This window comes from Passer montanus, unplaced genomic scaffold (assembly GCF_014805655.1).
Source record: "Passer montanus isolate IOZ18808 unplaced genomic scaffold, ASM1480565v1 scaffold5, whole genome shotgun sequence".
In the NCBI taxonomy this organism is placed as follows: Eukaryota; Metazoa; Chordata; class Aves; order Passeriformes; family Passeridae; genus Passer; species Passer montanus.
In genome coordinates this window covers 16,052,060-16,065,784 of record NW_024369929.1, presented here as the reverse complement: position 1 = coordinate 16,065,784, position 13,725 = coordinate 16,052,060, and the positions used below count along the sequence as shown (strand labels likewise).

Sequence of the window (13,725 nt, the reverse complement as noted above, 5' to 3'; positions counted from 1 at the left end):
TTATTTGGGGAAATAAGAAGTCTTGCCTGCTCCAAGGTGACTGACATATTTTCTTCCCACATGTGTCCATAATTCCCTCCTGGACGCAGTGGTGAGCACATCCCATGGATCCAGTAACCACCTGAGAATTCCTTCACTTCATGGAACAATGGCTCTTCTGTTCCCTCAAAATCCCAACATGAGCTACACCTGTACCACATACATAAGCCCTAAAACAGAAGTGAGGCAAATAACATAAAATCTGGCATTTCAAACATGAATTAATGGATCACTGAAGAACCCCATTTAATGAGGGTGTATAAACCATGAGTTACTGCTCAACTCCATGACACAGAGCTGCAGTGTAATGAAAGTCATTGTGCTCCTGGTAGTTAAGATTTGAGCCTTAATGGCTAGAAATTATGGCATTGGTCTTTTTTTAGGTGTAGTAGCTGCTTTAGATTAAATAGCACTCTCAAAAAAAAGAAAAAAAAGAGGTAAGAAACAGGCAGCATCACATGAAAAGTTCTTGCAGTCCTGTAGGTCAGAAGGTCTCCAGGCTGACAGACAAGGACTGCCCAGCAGATCCCAGAAAGGCATCACACACCTAAATCTGGTTACAGCCAAGGCTGTGACACCTCCATCTGTGGGTAGAGATGTTGGGAGATGGAGCTGCAAAGTCACAATGAAAGGGTCAGTCTTTGACCCCAAGTTAGTGTTCATCTACACCAAGAAACTGCTCCTAGAAACAAAGAGCTGCAGCTTGCCAGCTGCCTGTCTTGATGTTTTCATGAAAACATCCCAGATGCTGTTTCTCTCCCGTTTCCTTAGGGTGGCAAGGAGTGGATTGCTCTATTCCCTGTTCAAGTGGAAGCTGGGGTCTGAACTGTAACCAGACGTGTTCCTGCAGCAATGGAGCATCCTGCAGGCCAGCTGATGGCTTCTGCCTCTGCTCCCCAGGATGGCAGGGGGAGTTCTGTGACCAGCCTTGTCCTGTGAGTGCAGATAACAATTTGGGGTGGTCTTCCACCACCTTAAATCACAGTCCCCATAGCTCTGCTGAACAGAGAGCAGGGGAGGATCTCAATTTGTCTGTGATGTCTGAGGAAATCAAGTGTAAATAACAGATTGGGGTTCTAGCAGTCAACTGGATGTATTATACTTTGCATTGTATTTTATCAGAGCTATTGCTGTGTTATCTGCAGTTTCTTGAATGTCATTTTTTAAAGTGATTCCTCATTTGGTTCTGTATAGAAACATTAGGCACTGAGTTTCTGTCTTCTCTGTATGTTAATTTAAAAAATGCAACTCAGCATTAAGAGGGACATGATAGATGATTTTGCACATTTCAGAACAAAAAGCTGATCAGTGAGAGGCTTTTTTATTTCTGTTCTTGAAGGATGGAACATATGGCCTTAATTGCAGTGAGCGTTGTGACTGCAACCACGCGGATGGGTGTGACCCTGTCACCGGCTACTGCTGCTGCCTGGCAGGCTGGACAGGTAAAACCAGCAATTCCTGTGGAAAACCTGGGTCATTTTGGGGTTTGGGGGGTTTGTTTTGCTTTGCTGTTGCATCAGTTATAGCCCTGGACTTGTGACTGCAAATTTCTAAATAATAGATTGAGACAAGATCAGCTGAACTTGCCCATATTTAAATCACTCGTGATGGTGACAATAATTGGCATTCATTCAATTTGTATTCAGATGAGTTGAAGATGGCTCCAAACCTGCAGCCAGATGTTAGCCTTCTGTAAAAGCATCCTCAGGAGGGATGCAGATCATCCATAATCCTGCAGAGTTTTTCTCCTTGAACTGCCCTTTCCAAAGGGGTGCAGTTGTGGGATGGTGAATCCCAGGACCATCAGACCTGGGATGCAGACAGGGCATTTCTGATGAGTCATTACAGCTGCTCCAACATACAAAACTCTGAATTTCCCCATTTTCCAATGGTTCTTGTCACAGGGTAGCTGCAGAGAGCAGATTAATGCTGGTTTGACAGAGCTGTTGTGATTACACAGCAACAGAGAGGAATATTCAGTGAAGTTGGAGAGTCCAGGCTGGAGTTCTCAGCACAATTAGACCTGCACTTGACTCCACACTGATGCTCCCTTTCCAGCTTTTGACAGCAGTAGGGGGCAAGTTATTGACCCAACCATTTCACACTTTGCTGCCTAAAATCCTGGTTAATCTCTCTCTGCTCTCTGTTGAGGCCCTGGGTGGAAATAAAGTTATGTTCCATATACTGCAGAACCACTGACAGTCAAAATGCATTTATATTAACAGCAAGTCATTTGGAAAATTTAATTGTTTTTCAAACAAGTATATATTGGAAGGATGCATGGAGCAAGGCAGGCTGATCAGACAGCCAGCATTTAGGATAGTGTCACCTTTCCCATTGATTTATGCCTTAAACCAACACAAGCCTTATGTTTCTGATGGACAGGACATCCCACAGCAGCCCAGCTCCCAGGAGCATGAAGCAAAAGCAATGAAATTATGCCTAAAACATACAATGGAAATTATCTTTAAAGAATTGACTAAAAGTAAAAATACTGTTTTGCATGTTGTATAAAACAAAGCTACTTCTAAGATACTGGGCATGTAACCCTGAAAAGGACATTTCCCCCCCAAGAAAATCCATTTTATAAGCTCACTTGCATCCCCTCCTTCATTCTCTTGCCTTCCTCACTGGCTGGGCAGCATTTATCTTCCTCTGAACCTCCTTGCCATCAATGTATCCATCTATCAGGCTTTAAAACTCTACTGTTCATTATTGATGATCAGCAGAGAAACAGCTGGCAGATTTTCCTGTAGTCACTGTGAGCTTCTTCAAGGGAAAAAATGCCTTTTAAAATTAGAGTAATTTGAAGAGAGATTCTTATATATACCTACTCTAAAAGTTTATTACACATCTTCTGGATGTAGCGTTCCAGAGGAAACTGCAGGGACTGACCTTTGCAGGCACTGCAGACTGAAGGTGTGGCTTTTCCTCAAAGGCATTTGCAGCAAATACTTTGTGCTTACTCCCATGCACATCTGTAAATGGACATCAAATGCAGATACTAATTAATTAAAGGTAAGAATAATTTCTGATGTCCTTCTTTTAATTTCCATATTGAGCAAGGTAAGTGTATCTTAACTTGGAGGGGGTTTGCTGCAGCCTAAACACTTTATCCGTCAGTGTATCCACTCTGCAGTTTTGGAATTCTCTTCAGGATCACATTTGAGGGAGGAAAATATTATATCCATATTTGAGACCAGGTTGGAGTTGAAATGGTGACAGGGCTCTGTAAGGTGGAAATGTTTATGATAGACAGAACCAACACATGTTTTGTCAATTCTGTTCCAATGTTTTTTCCACCTGGCTTGGCACCAGACACAAGGATAAATTCTGCTCCTACCAGTTTGAAAGTATGTCATTTAAGAAACTCTTCAGCTAGATAATTATATTTTCATATTAAGGAGTATGGCATCAGTGAAAGATTAATCTTATCTGCAGTTGTTGTGAACTGGGCCGTGATGTGTATTGCGGTGCATTTTATTAATATGAGGTGATAAATAATTCAGGCTGAAATTTTTGCTTTCTGATTTTGGTACTAATTAGGCATGGCCTGAAAAATATCAGAAAAGTTCAGGATCATGGAACTTCTGAGGGTTCTCCTGCCCACTCACACCAAACAGAGAATTCACGTGGCTTTCTGATCCTAATAGCCACAAAACTTCATCTGAAACAGCATATTCTGTATGTTCATCCCAGACGTGGGACTCCCTCTTGATGTCTGTGTTTTATGTAAAGATCAAGGGGAAGATTGAACCCATTTTCTTTAAAGTGGTTTCAAGTTGTTACTGATATAAACCTTCAGGGACTGATAGATGGTAAGAGCATGGAGGAGGACTGGCAAAAGAAGGAAAAGTCATGTCCAGAGTAGCATACAATGTAAAGTAATAGCACTCTACCATCCTTTTATTATGTCCTGACTGCCACCCAAGACTATTATTCAGGACAATGACCTTCTGTGGATACCAGCTGGGGGAAGGTAATTTTCGGAGCTGAGTGTCCCTGGCAGATGGGAAGATGATGAAGAGATCCCCACATCTCAAGCAGGAGATCACAAAGCTGTGCAAACCAGCTGGGTGCATAAATAAGCACAGAGGCAGCAAGCTGCTCGAGCCATGCTCATCCCCTCCCTGTCAGCTCCGTGGGGAATTGCAGCCAGAGGCTGGATCAGCTCTGGGCATGCTTGTACCTGGTGTCACTGCTGCCAGTCACCAGCCAAGTGGCACCTGGTGCCACCCATGGCTTTGGAGATAGCTCAGCAAGAACAGAAGCCCAAAACTACATTGGCAAATGCTCTCATGTGGTAAAAACAAAGTGAAACTTGTTGAAATATTGGGCAAAATCAGATCTGTGACCTGCTGGTGCCATGCAGAGCTGAATTTCCCTCCACAAGAGGGAAATGTGGGATGCAGTGACACTGAGGGCTCAGCCTGCACTGGATGGAGTCTCCAGGCTGGAACATGTAACTTCATATATACAAATAGTACCCTGGAAATCCAAACAAGAGGTGCTCATATCTACTGCTGGGTTAAAAAGGAAAAGTCTTGCTCTCACAGGACTGACTCTTGATTGCTCAGGCTGTTTTTTAAGGATTAATAAGGTTCTCTTTCTCCACTTTGCTGTGCATTTTAGGTACAGACACTTCTGTGCTTGCAGCTCTCTGTGTCCACAGGTCCTTAGGGCTCCCCACACACCAGACCTTTGTGGAAGAGGTCTTATTTTATGTGCACTCAGGTAGAAATGAAAATGCTCAGTGCTAATTACATTTGGTTAATTAGGGATCCTGCACCCACTGAATCCACAGAGGGAATGGAACACAGAAATGCTGCATGGCAGAGCAGCTCCTGGAAATCCTTCATAAACAAGCAGGTCCTGGAGAAGCAGGATGAGTCTCATCTGTGCCAGGTGCAACCTCCTCTCTTGGATGCTCAAGTGAAAAGGTTAAAAAGTTTCAGTTAGGCTCCTCTTAATTACTATAACCTGAAGTGGACAGGAAAGGACCAGCTGCCTCCAGGATGAGTCTCATCTGTCCAAGGTGCTATCTCCTGTCCTGCATGCTCAAGTGACAAGGTTATAAATTTCAGTTAGGCTCCTCTTAATTACTATAACCTGAAGTGGACAGGAAAGGACCAGCTGCCTGGTGGCCTTGCTGGGTGACAGTGCTGCTGTGCAATTGTAATGCTGAGGCTCTGCAGATGACAGCTCCAGCCAAGCCCTGTGGGATGCAGGGTGAACTTCAACCCCCTCAGCTTGGTGCCACCTCAGGCAGCTGCTGGCAGCAGGTTTTGTACCAGAAATGGCTTCCTCACAGATTCCAGCTGCTTGAAACTGTGTAGCCTGTAGCTCCTTCCCTCAGTAATCCCTCAAAAATTAAATTAGAGCTGCTGGCCTGTCCTCTGATTTCTGGAGGTGCTTGATCAGAGCCAGGTGAGGCTCCCTGGGAAGACAGACCCAGGTGTTGCCCATCCTGCCCCCAAGCCCCGAGTCCATCCATTTTCCCACTCCCAGACTGACCCCAGAGGCAGAGGCACAGGCCTGGCTGCTCCTCATGCTGAGATCTGCTCCTCCCCAGGATGAGCCAATTGCTCCAGGTTAATTGTGGCAGTGTGTGTTTTGTTACCCTTTCAGCTCTTACACTGGGTTTAAATGGGAAGTGATCTGCAGGGGGATCTTTTCCACTCCTCTAAATGCTAAGGTCAGTTAAAATCCTGTTTATCTGAATTCCTTTAATCTGAAATGCTGTCTTATCTGCATCGTGTTCTGCCTTTTTTCCTGTGTGGTGCTCTGGTTTTGCAGAGCTGCTGTGGTGATGGTATCTCAGCTCCCCACTGAGCTGGGGTACCCAGAGGCTTCTCTCAGTACCCGAAGCCAAAGTTTATTCACTATATTTTAACATCCCAGAGATGTGTGGGGAAAATTTCCCTGGTGCTGTAGATATGAGATGGAAGACATAAAAGTGTGCATCCCATAGTTAATCATAAAAGAAGCCCATATAGATTTTCCTTAATTAATCAGGATGGCAAACACAGGTATGCAAATGATGCATGCTGCTGAGGAACAAACATCTTATTACCTTGGTGCTTTACACCTTCAGGCTTCATTCCTGGCTCATAAGAGCAGCCTCTCTCTTTGCTGTTACAGAGAAAATCAAAATACAGTTTTCACTGTCCTTTACAGCCTCAATAACTTTCCCACGTTGCCAGAACGCAGCCCCTGCTGCTCTCTGCTCGTGTCCAGCTCCAGCACCGTGCCTGTGGCAGTCTGGAGCTGCAGGATTTCCACCTGTGGGGTGGGAGGGAGGGATGGGTCAGGAGGTGCTGCTGGGCACAACCAGGGCAGCTCCAAGGGACCAGGCTGCAGGGCTGGGAACATTTGCAGGCTGGCAGTGACATCTGCACTGTCACTCAAACACAGAAACATGTTTCGTGCCTCCTGTGGACACATTAATTCAGGAAAACTGATAAGTCTGTTACTCAAGGGAAAGCCTTTTTGAATTTTAAAGGAGCACTGACCACTTGAGGGGGAGCTCTAAGGTATTTTTAACTTCACTTTCTCTAGTTCTTTGCAAGGAGGTGAAAAATCCTTGAAGGAAAAAACCCACCCTTTCCATACAATGTATTTTGTTTGAACTAATATGACTTTTCTTTCATTGCAGCTGTATCAAATTTATAATCTTAGGGTCAGATCCTGTCCTCAGCTGTACTGGGTTGAAGCCTAAATAATTCTCTTGTCATTAATAGATCAGCCTCACCTATGTGATGATAAAACTGGGAGCTGGTTTTCCATGCCTATTTAAAACCAGAAAAAAAAAATCTAGGACTTGTTTCATGCACCTGCAGCTTTTTAGCTAAAGATCCAGAGTGGTTTAGAATTCACAGTGTCATGGGTTGCCTTTTTTTTTCCATCAGATTGTTTCGTACCATTGGTTTGTAAGACAGAGCCTAAAATACCAGAATGGAGCAATAGTAAGTTCCTATTAAACATGCATTTTCTAGATGTCTAGTCCCATTATCTACACAGTATTTTGCATTTATCACTTCTGGCAGTCTTATCCCAGATTTTAAAATTAATAATTTATTTCTGTGATTATTCTGTATCCTTACATTAGCTTTAAACGGACAGGAAAACTAGAAATTTCCAGAGTCAGTCTAAAATGGTGCATTTTAGCCTCTCTCCTGGCCTCTGCCTTTCCAGTGTGAAAATCTTTTCCATATGAAAGGTGTGCTTACTCTCTGGATTCTACAAGTGCCCTTTAGTCTATGAATGTAAGATAAGCTTATTAGAAATTAGCTTTAATTTTTCATTGACTTAATTTCAAGTGAGTTGATAAGATTTTAATGTCAGGCTGTACTTAAAAATTCTCTCTTTGACAGGAACCTTTAAGGATGGTTCCTGCTGATGTAGGGCTAATTTTCAAAAATATGAATTCTGAAGTTATATCAAAGATTTCATTGATGTCCTGACATTAATTATGTCTGTGCCTTCCTTGGCAGGTGTCTGGGGAGCTCCTAATTTTCATTTGAGTGGGGTTTGGTTGTGTTTGTCCTGTGACAGATTTTGTATCTATTTCACCTTTGGTGAAATCAGTTGGATTTTTGCCACTCCTTCAGTAGGAGTTGGATCAGACCCTCAGACTATAATTAGCAGCTGCAGTAAGGCTACTGCTAAACTTCAGCATGTATGCAAATCATTGCGGTAATAATCTTATAAACACAGAAGATATACAAGTTTGTTTATCTTTGTATTTATTTTTGGGTTTAATTTTGCTTAATAAAGGACAGCTTTTAAATTTCTGAGAGAAGATAGAGCTTGGATGGCATCCTGGGTGATGCTAATTTAATGGGCTTTAAAAACATGAGACTTGACGTTAGAGGTACCCAACCCTTTTCCATTTTAATGTAGACACATTCTATATATAAGCCTGGCTGTGTGTACAATAGTCACCTATAAATAAATGTGGGCGAGAAGTGGGGAAAAATTATTTGTGCACATTTCAGCAGACTAAATCCTGGCTGTTGGCATGCTGGGTGTGAAAGGAGGAGAGGAAGAGTGCTCAGCAAACAGCCTGCAAGCTAAAATGAGGTGTGTATATATATTTATATATTTATATAGTGGAGAGAGACTATTTACAAGAGCAGGTAGTGACAGGTAAGGGTGGAATGGCTTCACACTGACAGAGAATAGGGTTAGATTGGATAGGAGAAGAAGTAGAAATATTCTTTATGCTGCCTTCCCTGTGGGGGTGAGACCCTGGCACAGGTGCCCAGAGCAGCTGTGGCTGCCCCTGGATCCCTGGCAGTGCCCAAGGACAGGGCTTGGAGCAGCCTGGGACAGGGGAAGGTGTCCCTGCCATGGCAGGGGTGGAATGGGATGAGCTTTAATGTCCCTTCCATCCCAAACCAGCCATGATTCTATGACACATTATGTTATTACTGAAAGAGTTTGCAGTGAAAAATGTCGTAACCACTTTCCTTCCCCTCCCACACCAAGGAGAAAGGGTGGAATTTCAACATCATTGGCCACAAAAGGCTTTGGTTATGCCCCAGCTCTTGCTTGGCTGTTCTTCACTCATGGTTTAGTTCAGGAGCTCGACCATTTCCAGCAGGAAAACAATCCAGCTTTTCCCAGTTACCAGTTTCTCCTGTTTGCATGTTGATGGTCTGCTCAGATCTTCCCCAGCTTTCTCTTCCCTCCTGGCCTGAAACTTTTCCCAGCATTTGAGCAGTAGGAAAGGTCTGAAGATGAAGCAGGGCTGTGTAGGGCTTGACTCCTTTTAGCCCCATTTTCTGCAGGTCTGCCCTGCCTGCTCAGGGCAACTCTTCCCCTGCAGGAGTGCACCCTGGAGAATACCCTGGAGCAAAGGCAGCCAGATCATCCTTTATTTTAGCAAACATTTTGACTTACCTAATTTCTTGTGAGGTAGGTCTCTTGCCTCAAAAGCTTTTATTGCATAAATTCCCCAGACTGGGTGATTCATACCTGGAGATTTCTCTAGATAATTAAAACTAGGGGTAGGATTAGAGCTCCACAGAGGTGCATTAGGCTCTAAGTGTATTACTTGCAGAAAAACACTTACATTAATGGGTGCATAAATCGCCCCTGCACAGATGAGAGAAGGGACAATTTAGAATTTTTCACTGGCTTCAGAGAAGGGCTTATTCTTCATTATTTAGGACCAGATCATGGAGCTTTCATTTAGACTGATGGGCTGTTACACTCAGGAGTTGCCCCTCTGAATCCACTGGTGGATGATGCTCAGCAAGAGAAGGAAGGGCTCCATGGCACCAATTTGGAATAAAAATCAGTGAAAAAAAGCATTTGAGAAGACCACAGAAGTTCATAGATAATGTGAGTGTGGCTGCTGTTCTCTGCTGAGTAGTTTCACTATATAAAAACAAAAATAGCTTATTTGCAGACTAGATGAGCAGCCATCAATTCTTAATGTTTCCATTTAATTTTATGAGAGATCCCTTTATGTTTTCTTCTATCTGCTGCCCTCCCCACACTGATTTTCTCATTCTTCAGCATTCTTAAATGCTGAGCTGTCAGGAATTATGCTGTGGTGCTTCTGACTGGCTCTGAGTCAAATACTTCAGGGTTTGCTGCAGGTAGGAATAGATACAAAGATGCAAAAAGTGCTAGAAAAGCATCAAGAATTCTCTGTGAACTCTTGTTGGTGCTCTGTGATAGCCCCTCCGAGCAGCTGATCCACAGCTTGGACAGTTCTTCCTTGTGCTCTTAGTGAATTGTCTTTTACCTTTTAGAAGCAGCAGAAGAGTCTCTGCTTAGGAAAGCACATGGACCTAACATCAAATACAATTTAAACAGAATTTATAGAAGTGTAGAATTTAAATAGAATTTATTACAGAAGTGTAACAGCAATGAGAGTATCGGGGAAAGACAAGAGAATAAGGTTAAAGAAAACACGAATGTGTGATTATAGAAGTCATTATCAAAAATAAATGTACAAATCAGGAGGCCAGGGCAGGATTCAGGGTGACCTGGGTGGCCTCTGGCTTTGCCCCTGGCACAGCTGCCTGGGCTGGGTGGGTGATGCTGCCAATGGGATCACTGCAGGTGAATAGACACCAGAGGGAGGGTGCCCACCCCAGGGTCACACCCACTGAGACATTCCCAGACCTGTTCCCAGTCCTGCAACTCCCTGCTGGCCCCTGCCCACACCTTCCCAGCCCAGCCAGCCTTGCAGCACCAGCTGGAGGGGTGTGCTGGGCTGGGTGCCCTGTCAGCAGGTACAGCCACCACTGGGATCCACCCTGCCACAGACACGAGCCACCAGCACTCCCCAGCAAGCCAAGCGTGACTCACCAAACCTCCACAGCACTGCCTGCATAAATCCAGTGCCTATTTTTGCATAAAAGCAGCACTTTCCAAAGCTATTCAAGTGCCAGAAATAAGAGATTATTATGACTTCATGTCATGTTGAAAGACAGGTGGAGGAGAGCACAATGTTTGTGTTGGATTCAAATGTCTGCTGAAATCATTCCTGTCATTCCTAATTGATGTTGCATCTGTCTTTAGATTGGGACTATTGAGGGGGAAAAAAAAGCTGAAGATCTTATTCAGAGAAATAATTACAGTTATACACTGGTAGATGTAAAATTAAAGTATGTGGGGGGGAGGGAACTACATCCTATAATTTATCAAATTCCTACATCCCTGAAAAATAATTAGATGCTGGGCAGTGTGCAGAGGCTACTGTCAGGGGGATAGCAGTGGTCAAAACCAGGCCACTGGTTCTCATTTATTCCATCCATTTTTGCTCTTTTATTGTGTTTGGAGTATTAGTTTCCAACTATCCAGAGACACTGCAGAGAAACAATGGCAGCTTTATTAAGAGCCAGAGACGTAATCCCCAAGCAGGAGTGCAACTGCAGAAGCTGGAGAGGGAAAAAAGGGAGTTCTGCTTATGTCTGGCTTTCAGGAATTTTACCCTCCAAAGTCCTTCAGCATGATGTAGTTATGGGCAGCACTAAATCTGCATTACTTTGACAAACTTTCTTGAAGCCACTGAAGATTATTAACGGAAGCAGCCTGTGAAGGAGCTCTTCAATAGATGCCTCACATCCCAGTTGTGTGGCTTGAGGGGTTTTTTCTTCTTCTTTTTCTTGCTCCTTTTCCTGATGCTTGTGTGGATGTTGGATTAATCCATCACAGTTGATTTGTAAATTTGTATAAAAGGACTGCATCTGGTCAAACTTGAAACTGCTCCATGTAAGACAGACACAGGTTTCTATCAACAGATTCCTACTGCCAGAGGGCAGGGTTAGATGGAATATTGGGAAGGAATTCTTCCCTGTGAGGATGGTGAGGCACAGAGAGCCCGGAGCAGCTGGGGCTGCCCCTGGATCCCTGGAATGTCCAAGGCCAGGCTGGACAGGGCTTGGAGCAGCCTGGGGTAACGGGAGGTGTCCCTGCCATGGCAGGGGCTGGGACAAGAGGAGCTTTATGGTCCCTTCTGATCCAAACCTTTCTGAGATTCCAGGATTCTCTTCCTCCTCCACCTCTCTCCCTGCTGTTTTCCTTTATCAGGATTGTCTGCAGCTCCACATTGGAAGATCCCTGCCCAACCAAAGGCTTCACCTTTGGGAAGTCTGGGCTGAGTTACCCCAGATATTCCCCATGTCCCAGCCAGCAGCTGCTTGGACACGTGGTAGGAAATTGTCCTGGAGGGGCAGGATTTTGGAGCAGCTCTCCTGTGTGGTTGTCCCTTGGAACAGTGCAGTTGTGACTGCTCTGGTGGGCTGAGTTCAGCCCAGTTTGTGTTTTCCACAGTAATTCAGGCCCTTAGGGCTGGTTTTCCTTCTCTCCATGTGTGCAAAGGAGGTTGGTGTGGGGAAAAGGGAGTGAAGCCACTCCTGGGACTGTCAGCTAAATGCCATGTACAGAGCAGTCCAAAGGGAATCCCACTGGAAAGCAGCCAGTGCTTGCAGAAATCCAATACCCCAAATCCCTGCTGGGCCATGGAGAGTTTGTGGCTGCTGTTTCACAGACTGAATTAAAGCCACAGTGGGCTCTGCCTTACTGCAAAAGTGCAGATCTTTTGCCCATGTCCAGTGGATAACTACAATTTTATAAGTTATGTGGATTTCATTTACAATTCACCCCCGGAACATTGTTTAAAAAGGTCTTGGAAGTGTAATTTTATACCAGTGTCTGCAATTGTGAACCACAGCCTCAGGCTGGCAGATAATTCCCTGGTATCCAGGCAATAGAGTTTATGTATAGAACTGCTTCCTGCAGCTTCAAGGGCTTCTGATAGTTGTCTTTCTAATTTCCACACCATGCATGTGAAACCAGGACTTTGTTCATAAATTAGGAATCTGTGGTTGTAACGCGAGGTAGTACAGAGGTGTGTCAACTTCAGCACTTTTTGTAGTTCTGGAAATTGAAAACTAATTGCTTATCAGAAATGTTCATCAGCAAGTTCCTAAATAAATATTAAAGTTTTACATTACAGAATCTTGCTGCTTCACTGACTCTGACTGTAAAGTAGCTGGGAGGGATGGACTCCCCCTTCACACGCTGTCAGGCTAGGGAATTGTAAAATTAAGGTGCTTTTTCCAGCACAATTCCATAAGACTTGCATGTCCAGATGCAATTTTAACTTCTCATTTATATTTGCAATTCAATGCGTGTAGGAACCTTCAAAAATGAAGTCTTCCATGAGAATTAACTTGGAGTAATAAAAAGTAATAAAACCTGATTGCGGCACCATCTCTGGAAATGTACAAATAAATAAGGGCTGTAATGGGTGCCAGTGGCTTCTGGAAAGTTTCCTTTTCCCCCTTTCCCTTTTGCTACAACAATCAGCTCCACAATGACTCATTGCCTTCGTTAGCAGAGGGAAGACATCCCTCATTACTCATTACCAAAGGAAGGGCTTTGCTGCTGCAGGAACAGCCCTGGCATTCAAATTCAGGTACCTTGCACAAGAAAAGAGTCAGTGTCATTCTTCCCAAACTTTGTCAAAAGAGACAAGAAATAATGCTGTTTAATTGTCCCTGTTTATAAATAGCCCATCCACAATGACAGAATTGTAGTTTTAATGCTGCGATCAGGAGGAAAAATGCACATTTTTCTGTGTTTGTGTCTGAATTTCAGTTCAGGGAGCTCACACTGAGACTCAAGGCTATAAATGATCATATATATGTATTTATAAATACAAAATACATTTATTTATTTGTTTATTTATTTACAATTTATTTTCTGACTTTTTAATTACAGAGCACTGTGGTAAAAGACATAAATGCACACAGAAAGCACTTGTTTAAGTAATCCAAGGATATATTTGATTTCAAAGGGAGCAAGGAAGACTTTAAAATAGTTTCTTAAAATAATAGTTTTTCTTTATTTTACTAATACAAATGCTCCTTGTCTCTTTTCACAGTCCCTTTTTACAGATTTATTTACTTGGATATGAAGGAATTGAGCTTGTATTAAGTTTTTACTGTATTTTAATGTGGTTTTTATTAAGCTGTACAGAATGGTCCATGCCTCTTTATAAATAATGCTAAGAACATGTATTACTAGAAATCACATTTCAAACTGTGCTTTTGCCAGACTTGGTTAAGATTTTCTAGGAAGGGACATTATAATTGTATGATTAATCTTCAGAATAGGGAAATTTTGGCTCTGCAGTATTTTTTACTGTGTTAACTTCAGAGA

The 13,725-nt window shown here is 43.3% G+C and overlaps 1 protein-coding gene across 6 annotated transcripts in view; it reads left to right on the top strand.

Moving 5' to 3' along the window:
* The window catches only part of MEGF11 (multiple EGF like domains 11), a 252,056-nt gene that overhangs the window by 201,430 nt on the left and 36,901 nt on the right, over window positions 1-13,725 (top strand). For all 6 annotated transcript variants that reach the window (XM_039723396.1, XM_039723398.1, XM_039723397.1 and 3 more), the window contains 2 exons: window positions 811-974; window positions 1,379-1,481. In XM_039723396.1, coding sequence (XP_039579330.1) covers window positions 811-974; window positions 1,379-1,481 — 267 coding nt within the window. The remainder of the gene's footprint in view (window positions 1-810; window positions 975-1,378; window positions 1,482-13,725) is intronic.